The 21859-nt window shown below is 45.9% G+C and overlaps 5 protein-coding genes across 7 annotated transcripts; 1 reads left to right on the plus strand and 4 right to left on the minus strand.

The window, feature by feature from the left end:
* On the plus strand, positions 1874–3922 carry LOC8055116. The gene is made up of 2 exons (XM_002464812.2): positions 1874–2100; positions 2366–3922. Exon 2 carries the CDS (start codon positions 2389–2391, stop codon positions 3694–3696), a length of 1308 nt encoding a protein of 435 aa, XP_002464857.1. The 5' UTR covers positions 1874–2100; positions 2366–2388; the 3' UTR covers positions 3697–3922.
* On the minus strand, positions 4111–5002 carry LOC8055117. The gene has a single exon (XM_002467372.2). It carries the CDS (start codon positions 4815–4817, stop codon positions 4335–4337), a length of 483 nt encoding a protein of 160 aa, XP_002467417.1. The 5' UTR covers positions 4818–5002; the 3' UTR covers positions 4111–4334.
* Positions 5417–8602, minus strand: LOC8086279 (ADP-ribosylation factor). Its single transcript, XM_002467373.2, has 6 exons — positions 8255–8602; positions 7410–7500; positions 7144–7259; positions 6633–6692; positions 6474–6539; positions 5417–5992 (listed from the first exon to the last, which is right to left on the minus strand). The coding sequence occupies exons 1-6, from the start codon at positions 8309–8311 to the stop codon at positions 5798–5800; spliced, it is 585 nt and encodes a 194-aa protein (XP_002467418.1). The 5' UTR covers positions 8312–8602; the 3' UTR covers positions 5417–5797.
* LOC8086280 (protein NRT1/ PTR FAMILY 8.3) lies at positions 10538–13747 on the minus strand. Of its 3 annotated transcripts, none has more exons than XM_021451970.1 (5): positions 13502–13651; positions 12915–13314; positions 12640–12784; positions 12326–12543; positions 10538–12197 (listed from the first exon to the last, which is right to left on the minus strand). In XM_021451970.1, the coding sequence occupies exons 3-5, from the start codon at positions 12776–12778 to the stop codon at positions 10812–10814; spliced, it is 1743 nt and encodes a 580-aa protein (XP_021307645.1). In that variant the 5' UTR covers positions 12779–12784; positions 12915–13314; positions 13502–13651; the 3' UTR covers positions 10538–10811. The 3 variants fall into 3 exon arrangements, with proteins under 3 accessions (XP_021307645.1, XP_021307646.1, XP_002467419.1); XM_021451971.1 differs by having other exon boundaries at positions 12904–13314; XM_002467374.2 differs by lacking the exon at positions 12915–13314 and having other exon boundaries at positions 13502–13747.
* Positions 15503–19354, minus strand: LOC8086281 (protein NRT1/ PTR FAMILY 8.3). The gene is made up of 5 exons (XM_002467375.2): positions 18885–19354; positions 18388–18451; positions 18027–18244; positions 17380–17936; positions 15503–16542 (listed from the first exon to the last, which is right to left on the minus strand). The coding sequence occupies exons 1-5, from the start codon at positions 18948–18950 to the stop codon at positions 15744–15746; spliced, it is 1704 nt and encodes a 567-aa protein (XP_002467420.1). The 5' UTR covers positions 18951–19354; the 3' UTR covers positions 15503–15743.

The raw sequence follows: 21859 nt of genomic DNA on the forward strand, positions 1-21859 counted from the left end.
GACGTTGCTGGACCGAAGATCGTCGCTTCCATCATGGCCTCCAGACGGCAAACGACTGTGTCATGTGCCTCTAAGAACCGGAGACAATGGTCATATCTTATTTTTGGCTACAGCTTTAGTCGCCAGGTATGGCAAATATGTTTGGACAGAATCCATGTTTCGTTGCAGGTGTGCCAGGAGATGGTATTTGAGTGGTGGCTGCTGCGGTCAAGGAAGCTGATCCCCAAGCTCCTTCGACGGGGGTTCAACTCCATGTCAATGCTGCTCGGTTGGATGCTGTGGAAAGAGAGAAATGCACAGTCTTTTGACAGGGCGACCAGAATGCCGCTCCAGCTAGCTGATGCCATCTTCGATGAAGCTCAGGCATGGTGCGTGGCAGGGAATAAGCACCCCTCGGTGCTCTTGGCAAGACGTTAACCCGCTAATCCTAGTTTTTTCTGTACTTGGCTGCTTGTGGTCAATTAGTTTCAATGTAAGTCATGCCTGCGAGATCCAGTAGTGATAGGCTCTATAATTTGGCAACGGTTGTTGCCGTAATTCCTGTAAAACTAATACTTTCTGCTTAATGAAATACGCACCTCGGCGTGGTCTAAAAAAATTGAGACGGTGAAAAGTTTTTAGTATTGTAGCACTTTTGTTTTTATTTGGTAATTATTGTGTAATCATAAACTAATTAGACTCAAAAGATTCATCTCGCAAATTATAAGTAAACTGTGTAATTAATTTTATATATATATATATATATATATATATATATATATATATATAATAGATTTAATGTGACGAGAAATTTTGAAAAGTTTTTGGGTTTTTTGAGTGAACTAAACAAGGTATAATGTAGAAAACAAAACTGAACCTATCGGTTCTCTGTTCTGAAATTAACCGACTGGTTATTGATTCTTGAGAACCAAAACCTAATGCCCAGTGTACTGGAGAAGATAGTGCTACTACAAAGTTATAAACCACATGATACATGCTATTAATATGTAATCAGAACTTGGATTTTATTTTTTATTTGATTTTTTTCATACATGTCTCAGTGATTAAGCGAGCCATCACCGCTGAGGAAATGTTGTTTGCATTTGTGCAGTGGGTTGCATATGAAACATGCTTTTTCAAGCTAAAAAAAACTTTATTTATTTTAAATAATAAATTGTATTTTAATATTTATAAATATATATGTATTCTAGAAAAAAATATAATTATGACAAAATTAAATTGATATTTTTGAAATAATCACGAAATTTTGATTTACGTTTCTCATGAATCGTGGCTAAAAGTTAGAGAAGTCTAAAATCTGTTTTTTAATTGTGGTTAGTTGTGGAAGGTTGGGCCTGATCGTTATATATACTAGCCGGGATCCCCGTGCAGTTGCACGGGATAGCAACCATTAAGAAATAGTGGGAAATTTGTGGTATTGTCTATAAGCATTTACAATCTAACGGGTACCGCCTATCGGGGATTGTACCATTCACGGATTCGTTACTGTTCGCAACTAACGTGTGTGCACTGTTCATTGGGCCAGTTACTGTTAAACATAACAGGTACAGACTGTTAATTGGATCTGTTACTATTTAGCATAAAGGGTGTACTGTTCATTGGAGCATAACGGATATACTGTTCCGTGGATCCGTTACTGTTCTACTATTTAGCATAACGGGCGTACTGTTCACTGGATCCATTACTGTTATACTTAACGGGTGTACTATTCACTAGATCCGTTACTGCTAATGTACAGTAAAATGTGAGAGAGGTGGTGGTATACGATTGGGTAAGGAGTAGATTGGGACGCAAAGGCGGTGTGCTCGTATGGGCTTGGACTGAAATGAAACAGCCCAACACCGCTGAAGCCCTAGGCAATTTTTTGCCAGCTAATTTGGCTTGTTATTTACCTGCTCGGTCTCGATCGGTCGCCTCCTCTCTCTCCCTGTGGCCGTGTGGGAAGGGGAAGGGAACCATACCAAGACGGTGGCGGAGTCCGACGCCAACGCCAACGCCAACGCCTTCCCCCTCTTCCGCCGAGCGGCTGCTCCGTCGTTTTCCTTCCTGACATCGACCAACGGATTGCCGCCGACTCCGACAATCGTAGACTGTCCCCCGGTTCGTTCCTCGATCCCCTTTCCTTCTATTGCTCGTCGATTCAAAAAAAAATTAGTCTAGTCTAGTCTCCCAAATTTCCAAACCCTAATCCCCCGCATCCCTCCTCCTCGATCACCCCGTAGAACAGAACAGGCAGATGGATGGAGGATACGTATACTCGCAGATTACACACCCTGCGTTATTTCGTTATTTCCTTTTTAGTCTTGGAAGTTTGGTGTTCTTCACCTCATCTCATCTCTAACGAATCTTGCTCCAATCATTTCAGCGGATCGATCGATTCGAGATTCCATGGCCGGCTGGACCAATTCCACCGGCAGCGGCAGCGGCAGCGGCGGCGGTCGAGGATCAGGAGGAAGAGGCTTCATGAACCTCCACTATAATAATGACATGTTCCATGATAGTACCAACGCCGGCGGTGGCAGGGGCAGGTTTATAGGAGGTCGGTCAAGAGGGAGGCCGCCCCAGCAGCATCACTATCGCTTCCGCCGTGTCGATGCTGTCCATCGCGACTCCCCGCCCGCCTCCCTATCAGACCAGCAAGCGGCATCCTCCAATTCCAGCCGCCACGCGCGGCTAACTCATCCCATCTCAACCGCGGACAAGTCTTCCACCTCTGGGACCGCGGCTCCTCCAAGCAACAGGGAGCCCGACGACAAGGCTATCCGCAATGCCGCCAACTTCGAGTGTAACGTCTGCTTTGACATTGCAGCTGAACCTGTCGTCACCAAGTGCGGCCATCTCTTCTGCTGGGAGTGCCTCTATCAGTGGCTCCATGTCCACTCTCACCACCGTGAGTGCCCTGTCTGCAAGGGCCAGGTAGCCGATGATGCTATCATACCCATCTATGGTCGTGGTGGCTCCGCCGCCTCGGTGAACAATGCGCCACCAAGGCCAACTGGAGCCAGAGTAGAGAGCTCCAGGCAGCAGCAGCCAACTCTCCGTCCGTTTGAGTTCCCAAGCCTGAATATGAACCCGAGAATGACCTCATTAAGAGAGGCTTTCTTGAGCCTCATGACTAACAGCATTGTAGACGTGGAGATGGACAATTCTGATGCCATGACCTATTTTGATGACGGTGAATTCTACCCAGGGGTCAATGAATTGGACATGGAGGTGGATCGATATGGTGACCCCGATGATGATGAGGTTTATGAATACGACTACCATTTTGGGGGTGTTCCGTTATTTGGGTCTGCTGGGACTGAGGCCAGCAATCCCAGTTCTTCACAGGCACATGCTGATATGATCAATATTAGAGACTACACTGTTAGCACTACCACCGGCGGTTATCATCATCAAGAGTTTGGCTACTCTGGCACGAGACCTAATTATAATAGGGGACGGCGTGGTCGCCGTAACCGCTCAAGGGCGTCAACAGATCACCTTTTGAGCGCTGATGAGATGATGGTGATGCCGGGCAGCAGTGGTTTTGTACATAATAATAATGGCAGCAGTTCTAATGTTAGTGCAGGCGCTGCTTTTCAGCCTAATCATGGCTGGACTGAGAGAAGAGGAAGAAGCAACAGGAACTCGAATTCAGGTGGTGGAAGAGGAGGGATGCAGGATCGCAGGAGACAGAGGACACATTACAATTGATAGTGATGTTGGGACATGCTTGGCAATAGCATTGATGAGATAAACAAACTTGTTAATCTGTCATCTTCCTTTTTTTTTCGTTGTTTGTCTTAATCCTTTTGTAGTCCGTGGCTATAAACATGTTGTTCATCTTTTTCTCGCCTTTTAACCCAGAAATGCTTTGCTTGGATAATGTTGCTACTTTTTAGTACCATCATCTATATATCTGTTAATAAGGCATTGGACATTTGGACTAGCTGAAAAACTTAGGCCATCTTGTTAAGTTTTTTTAACTACCCGGTGCAGGCAAAAATTTGTTGCTGGCGGCAGTGCTCAAACTGTCTGAGCAATTTCTTCAAGAAGCCTGAGTATTCAAATGTTTGTCGTACAATGTTTGGAATCAAGAAGCAGTTGATCTCTCTTGCAATCATGTCATAGTCAATTCAGAAGTTTGGAGGAACTAAATTATAAAATCGCAAACATTGGAATGATTGGCTTATTTCCGTGCCTGATTACCAGTTCTTCATCGTCACACCAATACGTTACAGAGGATTATTTAGAACGGCATACATTTGCCGATAGATAGATAGATAATCTAGGCAACAAATAAGCGCTGACAGAGCTGAAATCCAGAAAGCAGCTCCCTATCCTGCTCTAGACTAGTTGTCGTCTCCGTAGGCGAGGAACCGGTAGCGCTCCTCGTACGGGCCGTCGAAGTAGAGGTCGGCCTCGAACCAGCGCGGGTACCTGACCAAATCCCCGGCCACGAAGTGCATGTAGTCGTCGCCGTGGACGGCGCCGGCGGGGATGACCTTGACCTCCCCGGACACGACGTACACGAGCTGGTCCACCTGCCAGTCCCACGGCATCCGGCACCGGCCGCCCGTGCGCCACGACGACCACGTCTCCATCACCCGCAGCGCCTCCACCCGCGCCCGCGCCACCTCGCCGCGCTCCACGCGCACCTTGTACACGTCCTCCAGGGGACGCCCCAGCAGCGCGCCGCCTGCTGGCGCCGCCGCTGCTAGTCGTATCCTTACTCCTCTTCGGCTACTGCTGCTGGGGAGACAAGGAGGAGGCCTGTGCGCCGCGGGGAGCACGAGATGGAACCCGCCGGTGCTGGCGGCGGCGGCGGGCCTCATCGCGAGTCCTTGCTCTCTGGCTTGGGCTTTGGGGTTGGGTTTTTGGCTCCCCTGCTTCTCCGTCTCTCTCGCGCGCGCTCTCTGAAGAAGCGAGGAGGGGGGATGGGGACAGCCGGACACGCAGGTCGCCTTATCCTCTTCGCTGCTCTGTTTCTGCAAGCCAGCTTTATTTTTTTCTCACAGTAAATCAATGAACAATACTTTCAACCACTTTAGACAAGCGAACAGGACGACGCTCCGAGGAAAAAAAATTGGCAGTTTGACACTAATCACGGTCACTTAATCACTTTGATGATCAGAGCAAGGAATGAATAAAGCTTTTGTGTACTGGCAATTGGCAAATACGATGCCTCAAAACACTCCAATCAAAAATTGGCAGCCTGCTATGCGAGGAATGACAGTTGAGATTTAGTTGGGCATACACAGCCATCATGCTACTACACTTGCACCTTGCACGGGCTACACTCAGCACTTTGGCCTTCAGTCTCCAATCAAATCACTTGCATTTCAGCAATGTTTCATCTGACGACGCCAAAGCAGAGGACTATAGTAGCTCTCTTGCACTTCAATTAGTGCATCAGGACTTAGCAGGCGGCGGCGCACACACAAGTATGTATGGGATTCCATTTCTTCAGTTTCAGACAACGAAACCACAAGAGAGCCATGTCATCAGTGGTAGTATTTACAGTCACTTCCACACGCACACACAGAGGTGCGATGGATGAGGATGCCTGCTTTCGACTAGCAGACGAGTACGATACCACCACCGTCCCTTACACCATCACCACCGAACCGGCGACTGTAACTCTGCCTACCTAGCCTTGCAAGATGCACACCCAGTTCATAGCACAGGTATAGCCAACAGCAATTGGGGAAACACAAAAGAAGAAAACAAAGCGTGCAAAGCCTGAATCGCAAGATGATCCTTCAATGGGCGTATCACGAGGATCAAATCGTCTGTTACTCCTGTTATAAGTGGTTCAGGACGCTGATGATGATGCTGAGGTTATGCGTCCAGAAGCACGCATTTCATCCAGAGTGGTCGCTAGCCAGTCCAACCCTTCATACAGGCCATCGCCTTTCAGAGCGCAGGTGCCCTGGATGTGCCAGATGCGGTTCGTCAGGTCATACAGCCCAAGACCCTCACACACTTCCATCGGAGTCATAGCTCCCCTCTGCATTAGCATGAGTGTTACAAAGTGAACATTAGTAGGTTAAAAAAAAGGGACAGGCCATTTATCTGACACAAAAGTAAAACTAAATTTGAGCCTCATTAGTGCAGTACAAAAATGCTATCACACAATATGGCAACAATACAGAACCCAGCATTACGTTTATGGAAAACCAACATATTGACATATTCTGTTGACAATGCAATAGAACTGCTTATACACACCTAAAAGATGGAGCAACTATTTCCAGAACAGGCATTGGAATGACCGCAGATTTAGGCAAGAAACAATAATTTGCAAGTTTATATTATGAACGAAACATATCCGTTAACGTTATATATGAACAAAAAATAATCAGACTCAACCAGACAGAATCATAAGCTAGAACTGAAAAAAAAACAACAAGTCCAAGAATCACAAACCACCTACTAAAATGAATCACAATATAAAATAAATGCTCTAGAGAAAACGTAGCTCAACATACCATGTCTTGCTTGTTAGCAAACACCAATAGCACACTGTTAAGCATAAAAGGGTCATTGATTATAGCCTGAAATAGATTTAAGATTTCAAAAACAAGTTAGAGTAGATATTACAGAATCTCAGTGCATAAAGGCACCCATTAGAAAAAGGAAATAAAAACCTGAAATTCCGCCCTGGCTCTCCCGATTCTCTCTCTATCCAGTGAATCAACCACGTAAATCTGCAAGTTCAGCAAATAATGGGGAACGTCTTACATTTCTAGAAAGCAGCGTTTACTACAAATCAATGTAAATAGATCAAAATTGAGCTATAGCATAATAAATGAAGGTCTTGAGCTAGGATATATATGTATATCAGCAGCTACAAAGAATGAGCTATTTCCTACAATAATATTACGATTTCTGGTATCTACATGCGCTAAGTTATAAAAAGTAGTAAAAGATGCCCAATTAAAATGGGCTCAAGCATCCACAAAGAAATCATTGGACCTATATGCTTGGGAGTGGTATTGGTCTACTGGAGTTGCACTCTGACCTACGAATACCAAATCCAAATGGGCACAACTAAGTGGAAGAAACATTACAGCACAAACACTTCTATGTAGAATGTCTACTTTGAATAGAATGTATGCTGCTTCACTTGTGAAACAGAAATGAGAGCAAAATAATGACCAGAGCATCAGTGTTGTTGAAGTAGTGCCTCCACAAGGGCCTGAGCTTCTCCTGGCCACCAACATCCCACACAGTGAACACTACATTCTTGTACTGAACCTTCTCAACATTGAAACCTACAACGTGATAAAGTGCATGCTATCACTAAACATACAAATGAATGAATCAATTAGCATGACAGGTGCAGAGTTGGACAAAACTGTAATTAGCATTGGTTGAAACCAAAAGTTATGAAATGCACAAGCAGACAGCTGGTACAACTGTACCTATCGTGGGGACAGTGGAGAGAACTTCACCAATGTGAAGCTTATAGAGTATGGTGGTTTTCCCAGCTGCATCCAACCCAAGCATCACCACCTGAGGACAAAAAATACGAGAGGCCATTCTATTAGAGGCATATTCAGCTTAAAAAAGATAGGTAGTAATCTCCGATGATGCAAGATATTAGAGGCATGTCTTAAGAAGACATGAGACATGAGACATGGTAGAAACACAGCATGTTGAAACACAGCATGCCCCGAACTTAGAATTGGCGTGGTGCTGTACACACTATTGAAACATCTAGTCCGGAAAACGAGTGAAGTAATAATCCATCAATATATCATTTGACCCTGGTAAGAATTAAGATTTGAGCTGGCGTATGAAAGATCCAGCACGCTGTGGCTGGCAACACATCATTCTACTCAGTACTCTCCTTGGATGACTGGGCAGCTCTCCTTGGATGACTGGGCAGCTAGGCAGAGATTATTGCCATTATAATCGGTCCACTACTAATAGATGCAATAGACCAAATCTATAACCGTCACAAACAGGTAAGATCAGCACAGGACACTATAGCTGTATGGCTGGCCAGCATCATGACTCATTATGTCCCTTGCCCGGATGTTAGTGATTGGTAGCCAAAACAGTGCTGGCAGATTGTTGGCGGAACAATGATTCACTACCCATTCAGTTGTAACTGAAATCAATGCTACAAGACATGGAGATAAGAGTGCGACAAGACCACCACCCCTTGTGGACGGATCGGTTTATCGAGGAGCCCGATTCATTGCAGTGTCCTGTCGAGATGGGAAGGGAGAGAGGGGAAACAGGAGAGGAGATAATAGCGTACCCGCATCTCCTTGTTGCCGAAGAAGGCATCGAAGAGCTTCCGGAAGGCCTGCCCCATCTCCTGACCTTGCCCCTCGATCCAACCGGATCTGGGAGGCCGCAGCCGGGAGGGAGGTGACGAGACAGGCGGCGCAGGCGGAGGCGGGGAGGGCAGCTCGGATGGAAGGTTCTAGAAGGTCGGAGGGCGGGCGGGCTAGGTTTTGGAGGAAGGATCGGCGGCAAGACGACGAGAGGTAGGGTGCGGTGCGGCCGTGGAAGCCAAGCCAGGAGGAGAGGGCGGACTCGCTCGCACTGGCCTCACCTGCCCAGACCCACCCAGAGTGGCGTCGTGCACTGGATGCGATGCGATGCGGTAACGATCGATCTGGGCCGTCCAATCTGTGTTTAGCAAGCTTTCGCGTAAGGCCTTGTTTACTTAAAAAAATTTTGTAAAATTTTTCAGATTTTCCGTCACATCGAATCTTTAGACGTATGCATGGAGTATTAAATATAGACAAAAAATAAAAGAGAATTACACAGTTTGGTCGGAATTGACGAGACGAATCTTTTGAGCCTAGTTAGTCCATGATTGGACAATTTTTGTCAAATACAAACGAAAGTGCTACAGTGTCAATTTCCCAAAAAATTTTGGAACTAAACAAGGCCTAACTTTTTGCCAACTTCAAAGTTGGTTCCACTCAAAAAAAAAACTTCAAAGTTGGTTGGTCCTGCATGATTGATGAACGAAGATTGCAATTGTAAATGGAATGGAATAATTTTTTGCATAGGGGGAGTGATTTTATTTAATGGGTGAAATACATTATATATTCCTAAACTTCCTTCTTGCCATATGGATCCATGCTTTTTGAAAATGACCGTTTAAGTCCTTAAACTTTTTACGTGGTTCATTTGTTGGTATCCCAATCCATATTCCAAAATCTTGTGACATTATGACATTTTGTATCATCCTGATTCTATATAAAGGTTCTATATAATTTTGTATAAAGTTTCATACTATTATGATACTATTATTCTATACAATAATTAATATACATGACTTCTTAACTGATTCATCCTTGAAAAATAATATTTAGATGTGTTGAAAATAATGCCAGCTTAAATGTAAAAAAAGTCAAGTGAGTATTTCAAAATCAATATTATTAGGCTTAAATATTTACAACATATTGCACATCTTGTGATTAGTTCAAGTAGTTGCTACTTTCTAGCTTTGCTACATAGATTTGGATGGGAGCGCTTATGCTTTAGCTCGCTTGCTAATTGGGCATAATGCATGTTAGGGCCATCTCATTATCTAACTAATTTGGTTATTAGTGTCGTGCCTTGAAGGAAATTTTAATAGACTATTTACCCTTTTCCCTCTCCTCCCTTCTAGGCATCAACCGGTCCTTTCAATATATAGTCCCGATGTTAGTCCAATATCCACAACTGCACACACCATGATCGCAAGAACACAATCTCTACAAGATGCTCTAGTGTATGAGCAACCATAGCAAGGACGTTGCACCTCTCACGAAGCCTTGTCCATTGGTTATGTCATCAAAGGGGCTCATCACATCTGCAAAAAGCAGATCTAGTTGATCCGCAACATGCATTTTGAGAGTTTAGAGAGCAGGATGACACTTTCAATCAAGTTTAAAGTCAGTCAATGTATTGTATATGGTAAATTAGCACATGTTATAGAGGTTTGAGCCTCTCGTGAAGTATAATTAGTAAGTTTAAGAACTCCAATAAGTATTTTAGTTTTAAAATCCACTATATTTTACTTGCTTATAAATTGCAGTTGCACGCTAACAAGACCTAGACAGGTCATCGTCACCAACCTTAGACCGATCACGGATCACAAGCACGCTTTTTTGCTTTTCTGCTAACCTAACAAGCGGTCCTTGTGGATGTTGCAGTTGCACGCAAACACAACGACCCTGCTTGAATTTTTCTGCCGCGGTAGCACTACTACTGCTAAAAAGGATCACAAACACAGCACAGCTAGCCTAAGCAGTGTCATGTCACTTGTACAAATGACGACGACACTACTGCTAGCGTGGTTGAGGTTTATTTAGCTGTAAGATGTGGAAAAGTACGTGAAAAAATAGTTGTAAGCGCTATGCATGTGAAAAAAAAAACTATAATTTGTTCATTTAAAGTAACTATGTGAAATCTACCCCCTCTCTGTTTATCTTAAAACAACTATGAAACATATTTCTATTACTACATATTCGAAAAAAATAGAAATTATAAAGCCAAAATCGAATATGTAAAATGCTGCGAAATTATGATGTATATGAAATTAGCGGTTTCTGAAGAAGCACCTTCTGATTTTATCCATTTAATTGAGATTCTATTTTTAACGATAAAAGCACTTTACAGAAGCTAGCTGAACTAAACACAATCTAATAACAGGTCGATCTGAAAAAAATGTTAACTGGGGGAGCATCCATGTCTCTGCTAGTGTAGGTGTATAGTGTAGTGTATCCTACTCGACCATATCATTCACTCACAGTCTCGTTCACTGTATAGTAAGCGGATCAAGTTGCAGTCGATCGATGTGCCCAATTAATTAATCATTCGTCGCTGCTGCTGGAACGCATCGGCTCGACGGCGGCGGCGACCTGCTTGGGCGTGTACCGGGCGGCAAGCACCATGTAGAGCAGCAGGTTGGCGACACTGATGATGGTCCAGAGCCAGAAGTAGTAGTCGAGGTGGCCGGCGTTGAGGTCCGGCGCCAGCCACCCGGGGCGCTTGGTCACGGCCGCCACCAGCGTCACCACCAGCGAGTTGACGTAGAACCCCAGCGACAGCGCCAGGAAGGAGAAGGCCGAGCAGATGCTGCGCATCGCGGCGGGGGCCTCCCCGTAGAAGAACTCCAGCTGCGCGATCCCGCAGAAGACGTCGGAGCCCGCCACCAGCACGAACTGCGGCACCTGCCACGCGATGCTCATCGTCCCGCTCCCGCCGTGGATGCCGCGGAGCCGGCGCCTCTCGACGAGCGCGGCCGTGCCCAGTGCCAGCACCACCAGGAACCGCCCCACGCCCATGCGCTGCAGCTGCGTCAGGCCGCCGGGTCGCCCCGTCAGCCGCCGCGCCGCCGGGATGATGGCGGCATCGTGCAGCACCACCCACAGGAGCATGAACACCACCTCCACCGACACCAGCGACGCCACGGGCACCTTGAACCGCCCGCCCAGCCGCGTGTCCATGGCCATCCCCTGCTGGATGAAGGTGGTGGTCATCTGCCCCAGCGACGCCGCGTACAGCACGCACGTCACCCAGATCGGCAGCATCCGCACCAGGATCTTGACGCCCTCCACCTCGCTCACCGTGCACAGGGACCATTCGCCCTCCTGCTCCGCCTTGACGACGATCGCGGCAGCCTTGTCAAGGCACCGCAGGCCCTTTGTGCGCGACAGCCGATGCTGCTCGCCGTTGCCGTCGTCGTCGTCTTCGTGCAGCAGCACCGCAGCGCCGTCGTCGCGTTCCATCCTGACGTTGCGCTTCCTGACGGCGGCGACGAGCACCCTGATGATGTCCTTGAGCGGGCTGCCCGTGGGCATCTGCACCCTGTAGCAGGGCGTGCCCGCCACGAAGGCGAGCGCGGCCACGAAGAAGCAGCCCGTGCCGATGCCGAAGCCGAGCGCCCACGACACGTTCTGCTCCAGCCACGACACGAGCGTGCCGGCGACGAAGATGCCCAGGTTGATAGCGGCGAAGAACCAGCTGAAGAAGGCCTGCTTCCGCTCCGGCCGTTGGGCGTCGTCGTCGTACTGCTCGGCCCCGAAGGGGAGCAGCGCGGACTTGACCCCTCCCGTGCCGACGGAGGTGAGGTAGAGCGCGGCGAAGAAGACGGAGAACTGCGTCTTGGTCGCCGGCGCGCACGGCTGCCCCACCTGGCACGCCGTGGCGGGCCGCAGCGACGGGATCGCGGCGGACACGGTGAGGAGCACCAGGCCCTGCCATTCGGCAACAATTCGTCGCATTCAGACATACATTCGTCAGTGTTTCAGTGAGTGTCAGGCAGGCATTCGATCCTGAACCGCACACAATAAATTACTTGTCCACCCACTCCACTCACACTCACCACGAGGTAGAAGACGATGGAGGCGAGGATGGTCCTGTACTTGCCCCAGTAGCTGTCGGCGAGGAAAGCGCCGATGACGGGGACGACGAAGGTGGTGCCGTTCCAGGTGTCGACGTGGGCGGCGTTGAAGGCGGTGCTGCCGTGCAGCACCGTGGCCAGGTACACCACCAGGTTGAGCGCCACGCCCGAGAAGGCGATGCTCTCCAGCAGCTCGAAGACTGGATGGAATCGCAGGAGGGGTAAAAAAAAAGAAATTTCATCAACAGCTCCACTCCGGAATCGAAGGCGCCATGGATCGGGATCAGGTTCCTTACCTAGGACGATTACCGGGCCCTTCCAGGTGAAGCGCTTCGTCGCCGCCCCTGACACGTCGCCGCCGGATTCCATGGACGAAACCGCCTCCTGCTGCCGCTGGTGGCGGCCATTGGAGCCGCCAGTGGGAGGGGGAGACATGCCGCTCTGCGGGGACAAGAACAAGAATGGGGAAGGATTGTCTCAGGCTCACAGGCTGGCTCTGCTCCTAGCTAGTACTAGTAGAAACTAGAAACTGATGACGAGATGCAATGGTGGCCACAGACGCGACACGCACGGCACGGACTGATGACGACCAGATCGCCGCTGGCTGCGGCAGTCAATGAGGAGGAATTCGGATCGTGGATGGATGATCCCGATTCTTCATCTTTGTTTAAATATAGTAGGCAGCTCAGCAACGAGGAGTCAAAGGAAGGAAGTGTAGGGATCGGATAGCGTGCGGCGCGTCATCGTCGCCGTCTCGATCGCTTCCTCCCTCTTGCCTTGCGTGATCTCAATCTCATCTCATCAGGGACGGAGCAGCGTGAGTGAGAGACAGCGCACGCACGCTCCTATGGAGCGCATGAAATTGGAAGCCTGTCAGCCAGCGGCGCGTTTCCCTCGCGTCTACTCTCATCTGCCAACCACCGTCCAGCTAGGCGCCATCAGATGGATCCAACCAGGCGTGCGTGCAAGGACTGGTGGCAATAATCAAGGCAACAAATTAACCAACCAAGGCAACTAGTAACTCTGACTGGATGGGGGGGGGGGGGGGGGCATCAAATTATCCAACCAAGGCAACTAGTAACTGGATCGGCCATCAATCAATTTGCCAGAGTAGAACAGCGGAAGAGAATGGTATTGGCATGAGTAGTCAGTCAGTACCTGCGTCTCCGGAAGCAGGGGGCCGCCGACTCCTGTCTCGGCCGCACCCGCGCCCACACGGCTCCTCCTGCCGCCACCGCTGCCGCCGCCCATTTTGGACTGAAATGGTGGTAGTAGTTGTGAGAGCCCAGCAGCCCCGCTACAGCAGCGCACACACGCGGCAGACGGATGCGGCGCGACCTCTCTTTTATACAAATCTTGGAGACGCGTCGACGTCAGAGGGTCAGCTTCCCTCTCTCCTCGGCTATCCTATCCCCAGTTCCCCCACCAGGCTCCCTTACAAGTGACTCAAGGCCTCAAGGTGAGGGGGCAAGATGGTTCATCAGCTGAAAGAAAAAAAAACGCAAAAAAAAAAAAGAAAAGAAAATGAAAGATGAACAAGTGACCGTCCATCTATCGTCCGCTCCATCTCCTCCTTTGCAAGCAGGGTACATCTCCTTTGCAAGCAGAGTAGTAGCTAGGTACAGCGCAACCAACGGCAGTTGAAGCTCGTGTCCCTCTCAGAAACAAAAGTGTCTGTGTATACGGGAAGGAAATGAAAAATGGAAACTACATATTGAAAACTGCAGCATGGAGTAAGGCCTTGTTTACTTCCACCTAAAAACCCAAAATTTTTCAAGATTCTCCATCACATCGAATGTTTAGACGCATGTATGGAGTATTAAATATAGACGAAAATTAAAACTAATTGCACAGTTTAGTCGAAATTTACAAGACAAATCTTTAGAGCCTAGTTAGTCCACTGTTGAATAATAATTACCACAAACAAACGAAAGTGCTACGGTGTCGTGAAATTTTTTTTGTTCGGGAACTAAACAAGTCCTAAGACTGCAGATGAGATCCTCTGACAGCAGACAGCCCGCGCTTCTTTGAATATCAATCACTGACGCCGGAAAGGCAGGCAGAACACATTCAGTTGAGCACTACTAGTACAAGACTGCAGCAATCTCTCTCGTCAGCAGCTCGCAAGAGAAAACCGGCTCGCTCTATCATCTGAAACTGTGGCCGGCAGCTCGCAAAAATAATCAGCAAGTGCCGAACGACCTCACGTTGTCAGTCACATGTCCTGTTGCGGTTGCTTAGCGCAACCACCTTTGTCACTTCCGGCGATGACAACTGCTGCCTGGCCTACTACTCCTGCTCGATCCCTTCTCGAAAGGGATTAAAGAAAGATCCGAGCCTTCGGTTGCTTAAACGAATCCGGGTGTGGGGTATCAATGCCTGCAAATGCAGGTGACAGGCAGGCACATCATGTGACTCCAATTGAACTCGCGAATACACTGCACACCAGTGGTAGTTATCTACTACAAACACACTCTTACAACCAGCCATCTACTGTGAAGTGGCGGCCACCAAGTCAATGCTGACCACAGAACTGTGTGCAGCTCCTCAGGTCAACTGGAATCCAATCGCCCCAACTTGCCTCGGGCGCGCACGGTGTTTGCGCAAAACAAAGGCTCAGTCAGCTGCAAGCCTGCAACTTGTGCACAAACAATGCCTAAGCTAAGCTCTTTCGTTGAAGATGAAGCAACAGCAGGGGAAAAAAACCACTTGCCCAAAAAGTTCAGCTCATTGAACTAATGAAAAGATAGATGAACACCAGTACACCGTGCACTAATGGCCTTGTTCAGTTTGAATTTTTTTTTGGATTTCGACACCGTAGCACTCTCGTTTTTATTTGACAAACATTATCCAATCATGGAGTAACTAAGCTTAAATAATTCGTCTTGCGATTGACAGATAAACTGTATAATTAGTTTTTGTTTTCATGTATATTTAATGCATCATACATGTGCCGCAAGATTCGACGTGACAGAAAATATTGAAAATTTTTTGGAACTAAACAAAGCCTAAAGCAACAAATAAAGTAATGCTCACTCCTTTTCTATCAGTCAGGGGACATGAGATATCAATCTCAACTGCCCAGTTCCATCAAATTATGAGACAGAGCAAAAGGAAGTTGCAATGTTACATCAGGCAAAGAAACACCCAATCACCAGGTACCAACACAACATCCCAATCTGCATATGCATACAAATTATCTTCCTTTTCCCATGGTAAATATTTATAAAAATCGTAAATCATAAGACAAGACAGTAAGATGAATCATCCTGGTAGGCTAGTACAGAGGACCATACATTCAAATGAACAGCAGAAATCTTTGGTTCCAGAGTAGCGTACACTGCAAAACACAGTAGGATGGATACATGCAGTAATTGAACATACAGAGAGTCTGGAACCTTTACTGAAGGACAACCTTCTTGACCGTATAACGCCTTGCAAATGCCGTGTACACGACATAGTTCACCACACTGATCCCAGTCCACAGCCAGAAGTAGTAGTCCAGGTGGCCGTCGTTGAGGTCAGCGGGGAGCCAGCCCTGGCCGCCCCAGGCCGTGGTCACGGCCGCCACCAATGAGACCACCAGCGTGTTCACGTAGTACGCCAACGACATGGCCAGGAACTGGAACGCCGAGCAAAGGCTGCGCATCGACGCAGGCGCCTCCGCGTAGAAGAACTCCAGCTGCGCAATGCCACAGAACACGTCGGAGCAGGCCAGGATCACAAACTGCGGGAGCTGCCACCCGATGCTCAGGTTATGCCCGGCCCTCACGCTGCGCAGTCTCCACGTCTCCACCAGTGCTGCTGCTGCCAGAGACGGGATCGCCAGCAACCGTCCGACGCCCATCCGCTGCAGCAGCGTCAGTCCCATCGGGTTCCCGGTGTACCTCCTGGCTATCGGGATGACGATGCTGTCCTGGAACACAACCCAGATAAGCATGAAGATCACCTCGGCAGAGTTCATAGAGGCAGCGGGCACGGAGAAGGATCCGATCTTAGTGTTCATCGCGTTCCCCTGCTGAACGAAAGTAGTAGCAGTCTGGCTCATTGCAGCCGAATAGAAGACACAGGTGAACCATATTGGAAGCATCCGGATCAGAATCTTCACTTCCTCCACCTGGGTTACAGTACATAGTAGCCATGTGCGATCTCTGTCCTTCATCTCTTGGTCCTCCACAACAGAAGCCTTATCTAAGCACCTGAATGGATCAGTTCAGATATGTTTAGCAGAATTCCAAACAAAGGATTTCAAAAAGTACATCAATCAATTTACAAAAAAAGAGTCCATAACATGGGCACATGGCGCTAAACAAAATCCCTTTTTAAAGAGAAAATTGCCTTAATCGATCAAGAAAATGTGTAGTTCTAGGATGAGAAAGGAATAGGCCTTATCTAACAGAAGATAACAAAGAAATCTCCATCACAGTTACGAGAGAGTATTTAATATGACAAAGAAATGTCCACTACAGTTAGGAGAGTTTTTTCACATGATTTTGAAGTTCATTTCAGTACAGTGAAACAAACTTTTGAGATCCAGAAAAGTCTTTTGTTCTCAACTCAAGGTACATTTAAGAGGTCATTCGTTAAAAAAAATGAGTAGCATGGGTATCTCCCCCCCCCCCCCCCCCACCCCACCCAAAAAAAAGACCCAGTTATTTCAAACATAACACTTTGTAAGGTACCTTTTGTTCAGGGATTTCAAAGCTATATGCATTATAGGTGTAACCTTTCAGGTCTAAAGTCCAGATCTAGAATAGTCATTTTATTGCTCAAACCACATAGTTCAGAGGTGCATTTCAGAGTTGTCTTCTTCCTTTTTTTTTGGGCCAAGACATGCTTTCTTTCATCATACAAGGTTTCAATCCTGCATAATTGCAGGTTCTGGTGAGCAGTCGCGAGATTTCTATCTTTCAAATGCCTCTTTACTCTTTGTAGGTATAGGTAATGAAGCAATTAAACTAAAGTGTGAATTTAAGTCAACTTTTCCTGCTATGCTAGCTCTGAAGTCCATTATCAGGACAAAGTGATAGATATACCTGAATTCATCAGTGTGTTCTAATTTGTTTGGCACTATGCTGCTTGATTCAGCGTCATCCCCTTGAAACAACAGCGTGCTATCAACAGGAAGCACCACTCTTCTCTTCTTAAAAGAGGCAACAAACACCATTACTATACTCTTGAGTGGGCTCCCATTTGGAAGTTGAACCCTGTAAAGCGGTGTTCCAACCAAAAAGGCAACTGCGGCAATAACAAGGCATATCGAGGAGATGCCAAATCCAAGAGACCAAGCAACATTCTGCTGTATCCAGACAAGAACAGTGCCGGAGATGAACACTCCGAGGTTGACAGCCATGAAGAACCAACTGAAGAACAATTGTTTGTTTTTACTCTCTTCGAGGTTTGCATCATTGTATTGATCCGCTCCGAGGGGAAGTAAAGCTGACTTGACGCCCCCCGTACCAATGGAAATGAGGTACAATGAACCAAAGAGCACAAAATACTGAAACCCTGTTGCAGGAGGGCAAGAACCGCCTTCACATGTGGCAGGCCGTAGGGATGGTATGACAGCAGAGGCGGTAATTATGAGCAAGCCCTATTTGCAGACAGTTGTTATGAACATAACAAGGGACACATAGCGGAAGAGGATTAATTAGTACTGTATGAAGATGGTGCCTGCACTTACAACAACGTAGAAAATTATAGAGATAGCTGCGGTCTTGTACTTTCCCCAGTATGTATCAGCAAGAAAGGCTCCAAGGACCGGTGTAAGAAAGGTGGCACCGTTCCACGCATCAACGGTTGCTGCATTGGAGGCAGTGGTTCCATGGAGGACGGTTCCGAGATACACGACCAAGTTGAGTGCTATACCAGAGTAAGCAATGCTCTCCAAGAATTCGAAGGCTGGGGTTGCAAAACAGCACGAGTTGTTAGACAGACAGCTTGGTAGATAAATAAAACAGTGAACTGAACATAATGCAAGGACTTGACAGGCATGTGAGTACACTGCTTAACATGTGGTTGTGTTAAGATGAGATGAGACATACCCAAAATAATGGCTGGGGCCTTCCAGCTGAAGGGCTTGTTATAGTGCTGATTCGCTGAGGAAACCTGCAGGGAGAAAAAGAAGTCACCATGTTGTGGGACTGAAACGAGGAAACAAAGCACGTACTATTGGTGAAAGAAAACAACACAAGTCGTGTACTCGTGTGTGTTTTTTCTTTCTTTGTTTCTTTCTTTCTGAACCAATGAACCATACATAGCAATATCAACATCAGTAAGCATGGTCTGGTTATATATAAGATCCAGACCATTCGGATACTGTTTGGAATTCCACATGATTTGCACAGGAATCAGTTCAATTTCACAGGAATCATGCAGGAACAGGTAAAAAAAAAACCCCCGTGTTCCAAACAGGCCCTAAGCAGTAGAACTGTGGCAAGGATGCATTTTTTTTTAAAAAAAAAAGAGCTGTAGCAAGGATGAATCGGACAGGGAGACGCGAACAAGGAGGAGGGCGGAGGGGATTGGGGGATTTGGTTACCTGCGTCTGGCTGGGAAGGTGATGCGGCAGCAGGGGAGACCGGGCATCTCCGGTCTCCGCGTCCATCGCGGCGGCCGGTGGCGCCTGAGCGAGCTACCTCCTCTTCTTCCACGGAGAAGGGAGGTTGCTACTCCAGGTGTAGTAGGTGTCCAAGCAAGGGCAGAAGAAGGCCAAGCGCGTATGGAGCCCCGGCTAATAATAATTAATAAAGAATTGGCCTCGCCGACCACGAGCTGAGCTTCACCTCCAGCGCTCCAGTTCTTCCACGGAGGCCGACCAGTCGATTGCCCGCGGCAGGATACGGGGTGAATAGGAAGACTAAGTAGTCGTCCACCTCAGGAACAGGCACTGCAGACTGACGGCTGAGAGGCTGACAAAAAGGGACATCGCAATCCCGCCGGCTGGCGTCTCAATCTCTCGTTCCGTCGTCGTCTTGGCCCTGTCGGTGTCCCCCAACAGCTTGCTCTACCATCAATTCGCGGCTTCCCCCCGTCACTGCTGACATGACTCGTTGGCATGATGCGACGACGAAGGAGCTCTTGAGACCACAAACCTCTACCAAACTGCCTGCGACACAGGCAGCATTCGTACTCAAGGACGAAACGTGTTTTTTAGAGTAAAAAAATGCACGTGGTTTTTTAAACTAAGGCCGGGTGCGCTTAAGCTTATATTCAGAATCTATAAGTCATTAAACAATAATTTTCTCTCACAATAAATTATCAAATAATACTTTCATTCATAATTTTTTAGATAAGTGGACAGACTCTAAATAAAATTTTCTTAAGATTAACTAAAGGGTCTTGCTTAGGTACACCTTTTACCTCATAGGAGGTAAGATTTCAAATGAATCTTAGCCCTTGATTTTTGAGTTGCATACAACAATTAAATAATTATAAATTAATCAAAATGTTTAGAAAAAGAAAAAAAAGAAAAGGCAACACGCTGAGCAAATGTATATAAGATATCTCCTATCCAAGAATAGTTTATTTGTTGCCGTACGAACAGATGGAGTGCACCAACATTCATACAAGGCAAAGGGTGCCTAGCACCATGCGTCCATGTCGGAGGTACATTATATACGTGAACATATCATGTGCATATTTTGATGGTTTGAGCCTAATCAACGTCAAAATTAAAGTTGTATTTTGATTACTGAATACTAGTGTTGGATTATAAAAAAATTAATTAATTTAAATACCAACATACATTAATTTAAATAAATAACTAAAATGCACCTCTACGTTTGTCACATTGTTGAAAATACAACCAACATTTATGTACAACTAACTTTTATGTATATCTAATGTTGAGATAAGTTACAAATCCATGTAGATTAATTAATTAAAAAATGTCACATGTCACGTTGGAATCATCCAATACAAGTGCACGGTCACACGTTTGCATGCATGTTAGATCTCTAATTTGATTACTTTCCTATTTCTCAAAAATAATAAAAAAACTATTTACGTTATTACCTCTTAGGAGGTAATATTTGATTATAGCCGTCTAGATCGACGGTCCACAGTTATTTGGGAGTACCTTAGCAAAACCCTTAACTAAATTTATAAAAATAATATCATCTCTTCTTGCTAGTGCTACAAGAAGAGTTCGTGGCAACAAAAATAGGAGCACAAATAGATTCATTAAAAATATCACAAAGTTACTCCTACACTTGCTATTTCAATAGGCTCCTTTTGTGCAAGAAGAAAAGAGTGAGCCTCCTTGGGAACCTCTCTTGAGTTTCAATAAATACGCAGCAAGTGCTCCTCAAGGGATTGATCAAGAGTCTTGTCCCTCTTACGCAATTACTCGAACTCCCCCCTCTTTTTGTTCATGATGCAATGGGTCTGTTGTAATAGCTCCATGAATTCCTCCTTGAAGGGCTCCTCATCCTCACTTATCACGACCAGTGATGGAGGGAAGGGAGGCTGCTCTAACCAGCCAGAACAAAAAAGGAGGAGATTGGGTGACTGAACACCCACACAATCTCTATTTGTAAAGTATCATGATCGTACCAAGATCTATTTAAATTCGGCTCAATTAGAAGAATAAAGAAGAATGACTTCATTTCATAACTTATTTTTTTCTCTTTCTATTTTTTCTTCTTTTTTATTTTATTTAGACCTTCTTTATATCTAGTTTTATCTACTTATATCTATAAGGTATCCATCGCTTTGAAAGTATCAAATGCAACCCCAACACTTCTATGCCCCCATAATACACTCCTTAATTTGCTACTTAACGTTCAAATTAGATAGTTAATGATGATATTTGTACTTAAAATTTTACATGATTAAATATTGGACTTTTATTATTTTCTCCACGTCTTTTGTGCGTTTTATTTTATTATTTGCCTATCAAACATCTAGTTTGTCCTCACAGTATGTTCTCTAATTAGCTTTGTTAAATGTAATTATTGCTTTCTTATTTGCTCTCCCTCTAAACTGAACTCTAATAGCATTTATATTATTTAACATTAGTCTTCATATTATCTTTATTATCTTTTTTTCATATTATTATTGTGAAGAGCAAAGGGAATTTTTATTTGTATAAAAGAGAAACATTATAATTTTTTAGATAAATATTTTTTATTAATATAAGAACCGTTTGGGCTTGTAAATTTATTTTAGCTCTGGCGGCTGGCGTTATATATACTTTGGCTGTCTATGTATATCCTAAATGATCGTTGGTTGTCAATTTGAATGCTCCTTATATCTAAATCCTGGCTCCGCCCCTGATCACTACCACTATCACTCTCATCATATTGTGCCTTGGGGTCCTTAGACATAAAGCATGATGCAGTGTCAAAGAGTGAAAATTTGTTATTGATGGTGATGCCCGCCATCAACATAAAAGAAGTGTTGTTGCTACATTTTTTTATGAAGCAGGAGGAGTTTGAAAACCTAATAAAATTTTGTTAAAAATAAATTTAAATATATAAAAGATACAACCCTTTAGTAGGAAATGAAGAAGGT

This window comes from Sorghum bicolor, chromosome 1 (genome assembly GCF_000003195.3).
Source record: "Sorghum bicolor cultivar BTx623 chromosome 1, Sorghum_bicolor_NCBIv3, whole genome shotgun sequence".
NCBI classification, from domain to species: domain Eukaryota; kingdom Viridiplantae; phylum Streptophyta; class Magnoliopsida; order Poales; family Poaceae; genus Sorghum; species Sorghum bicolor.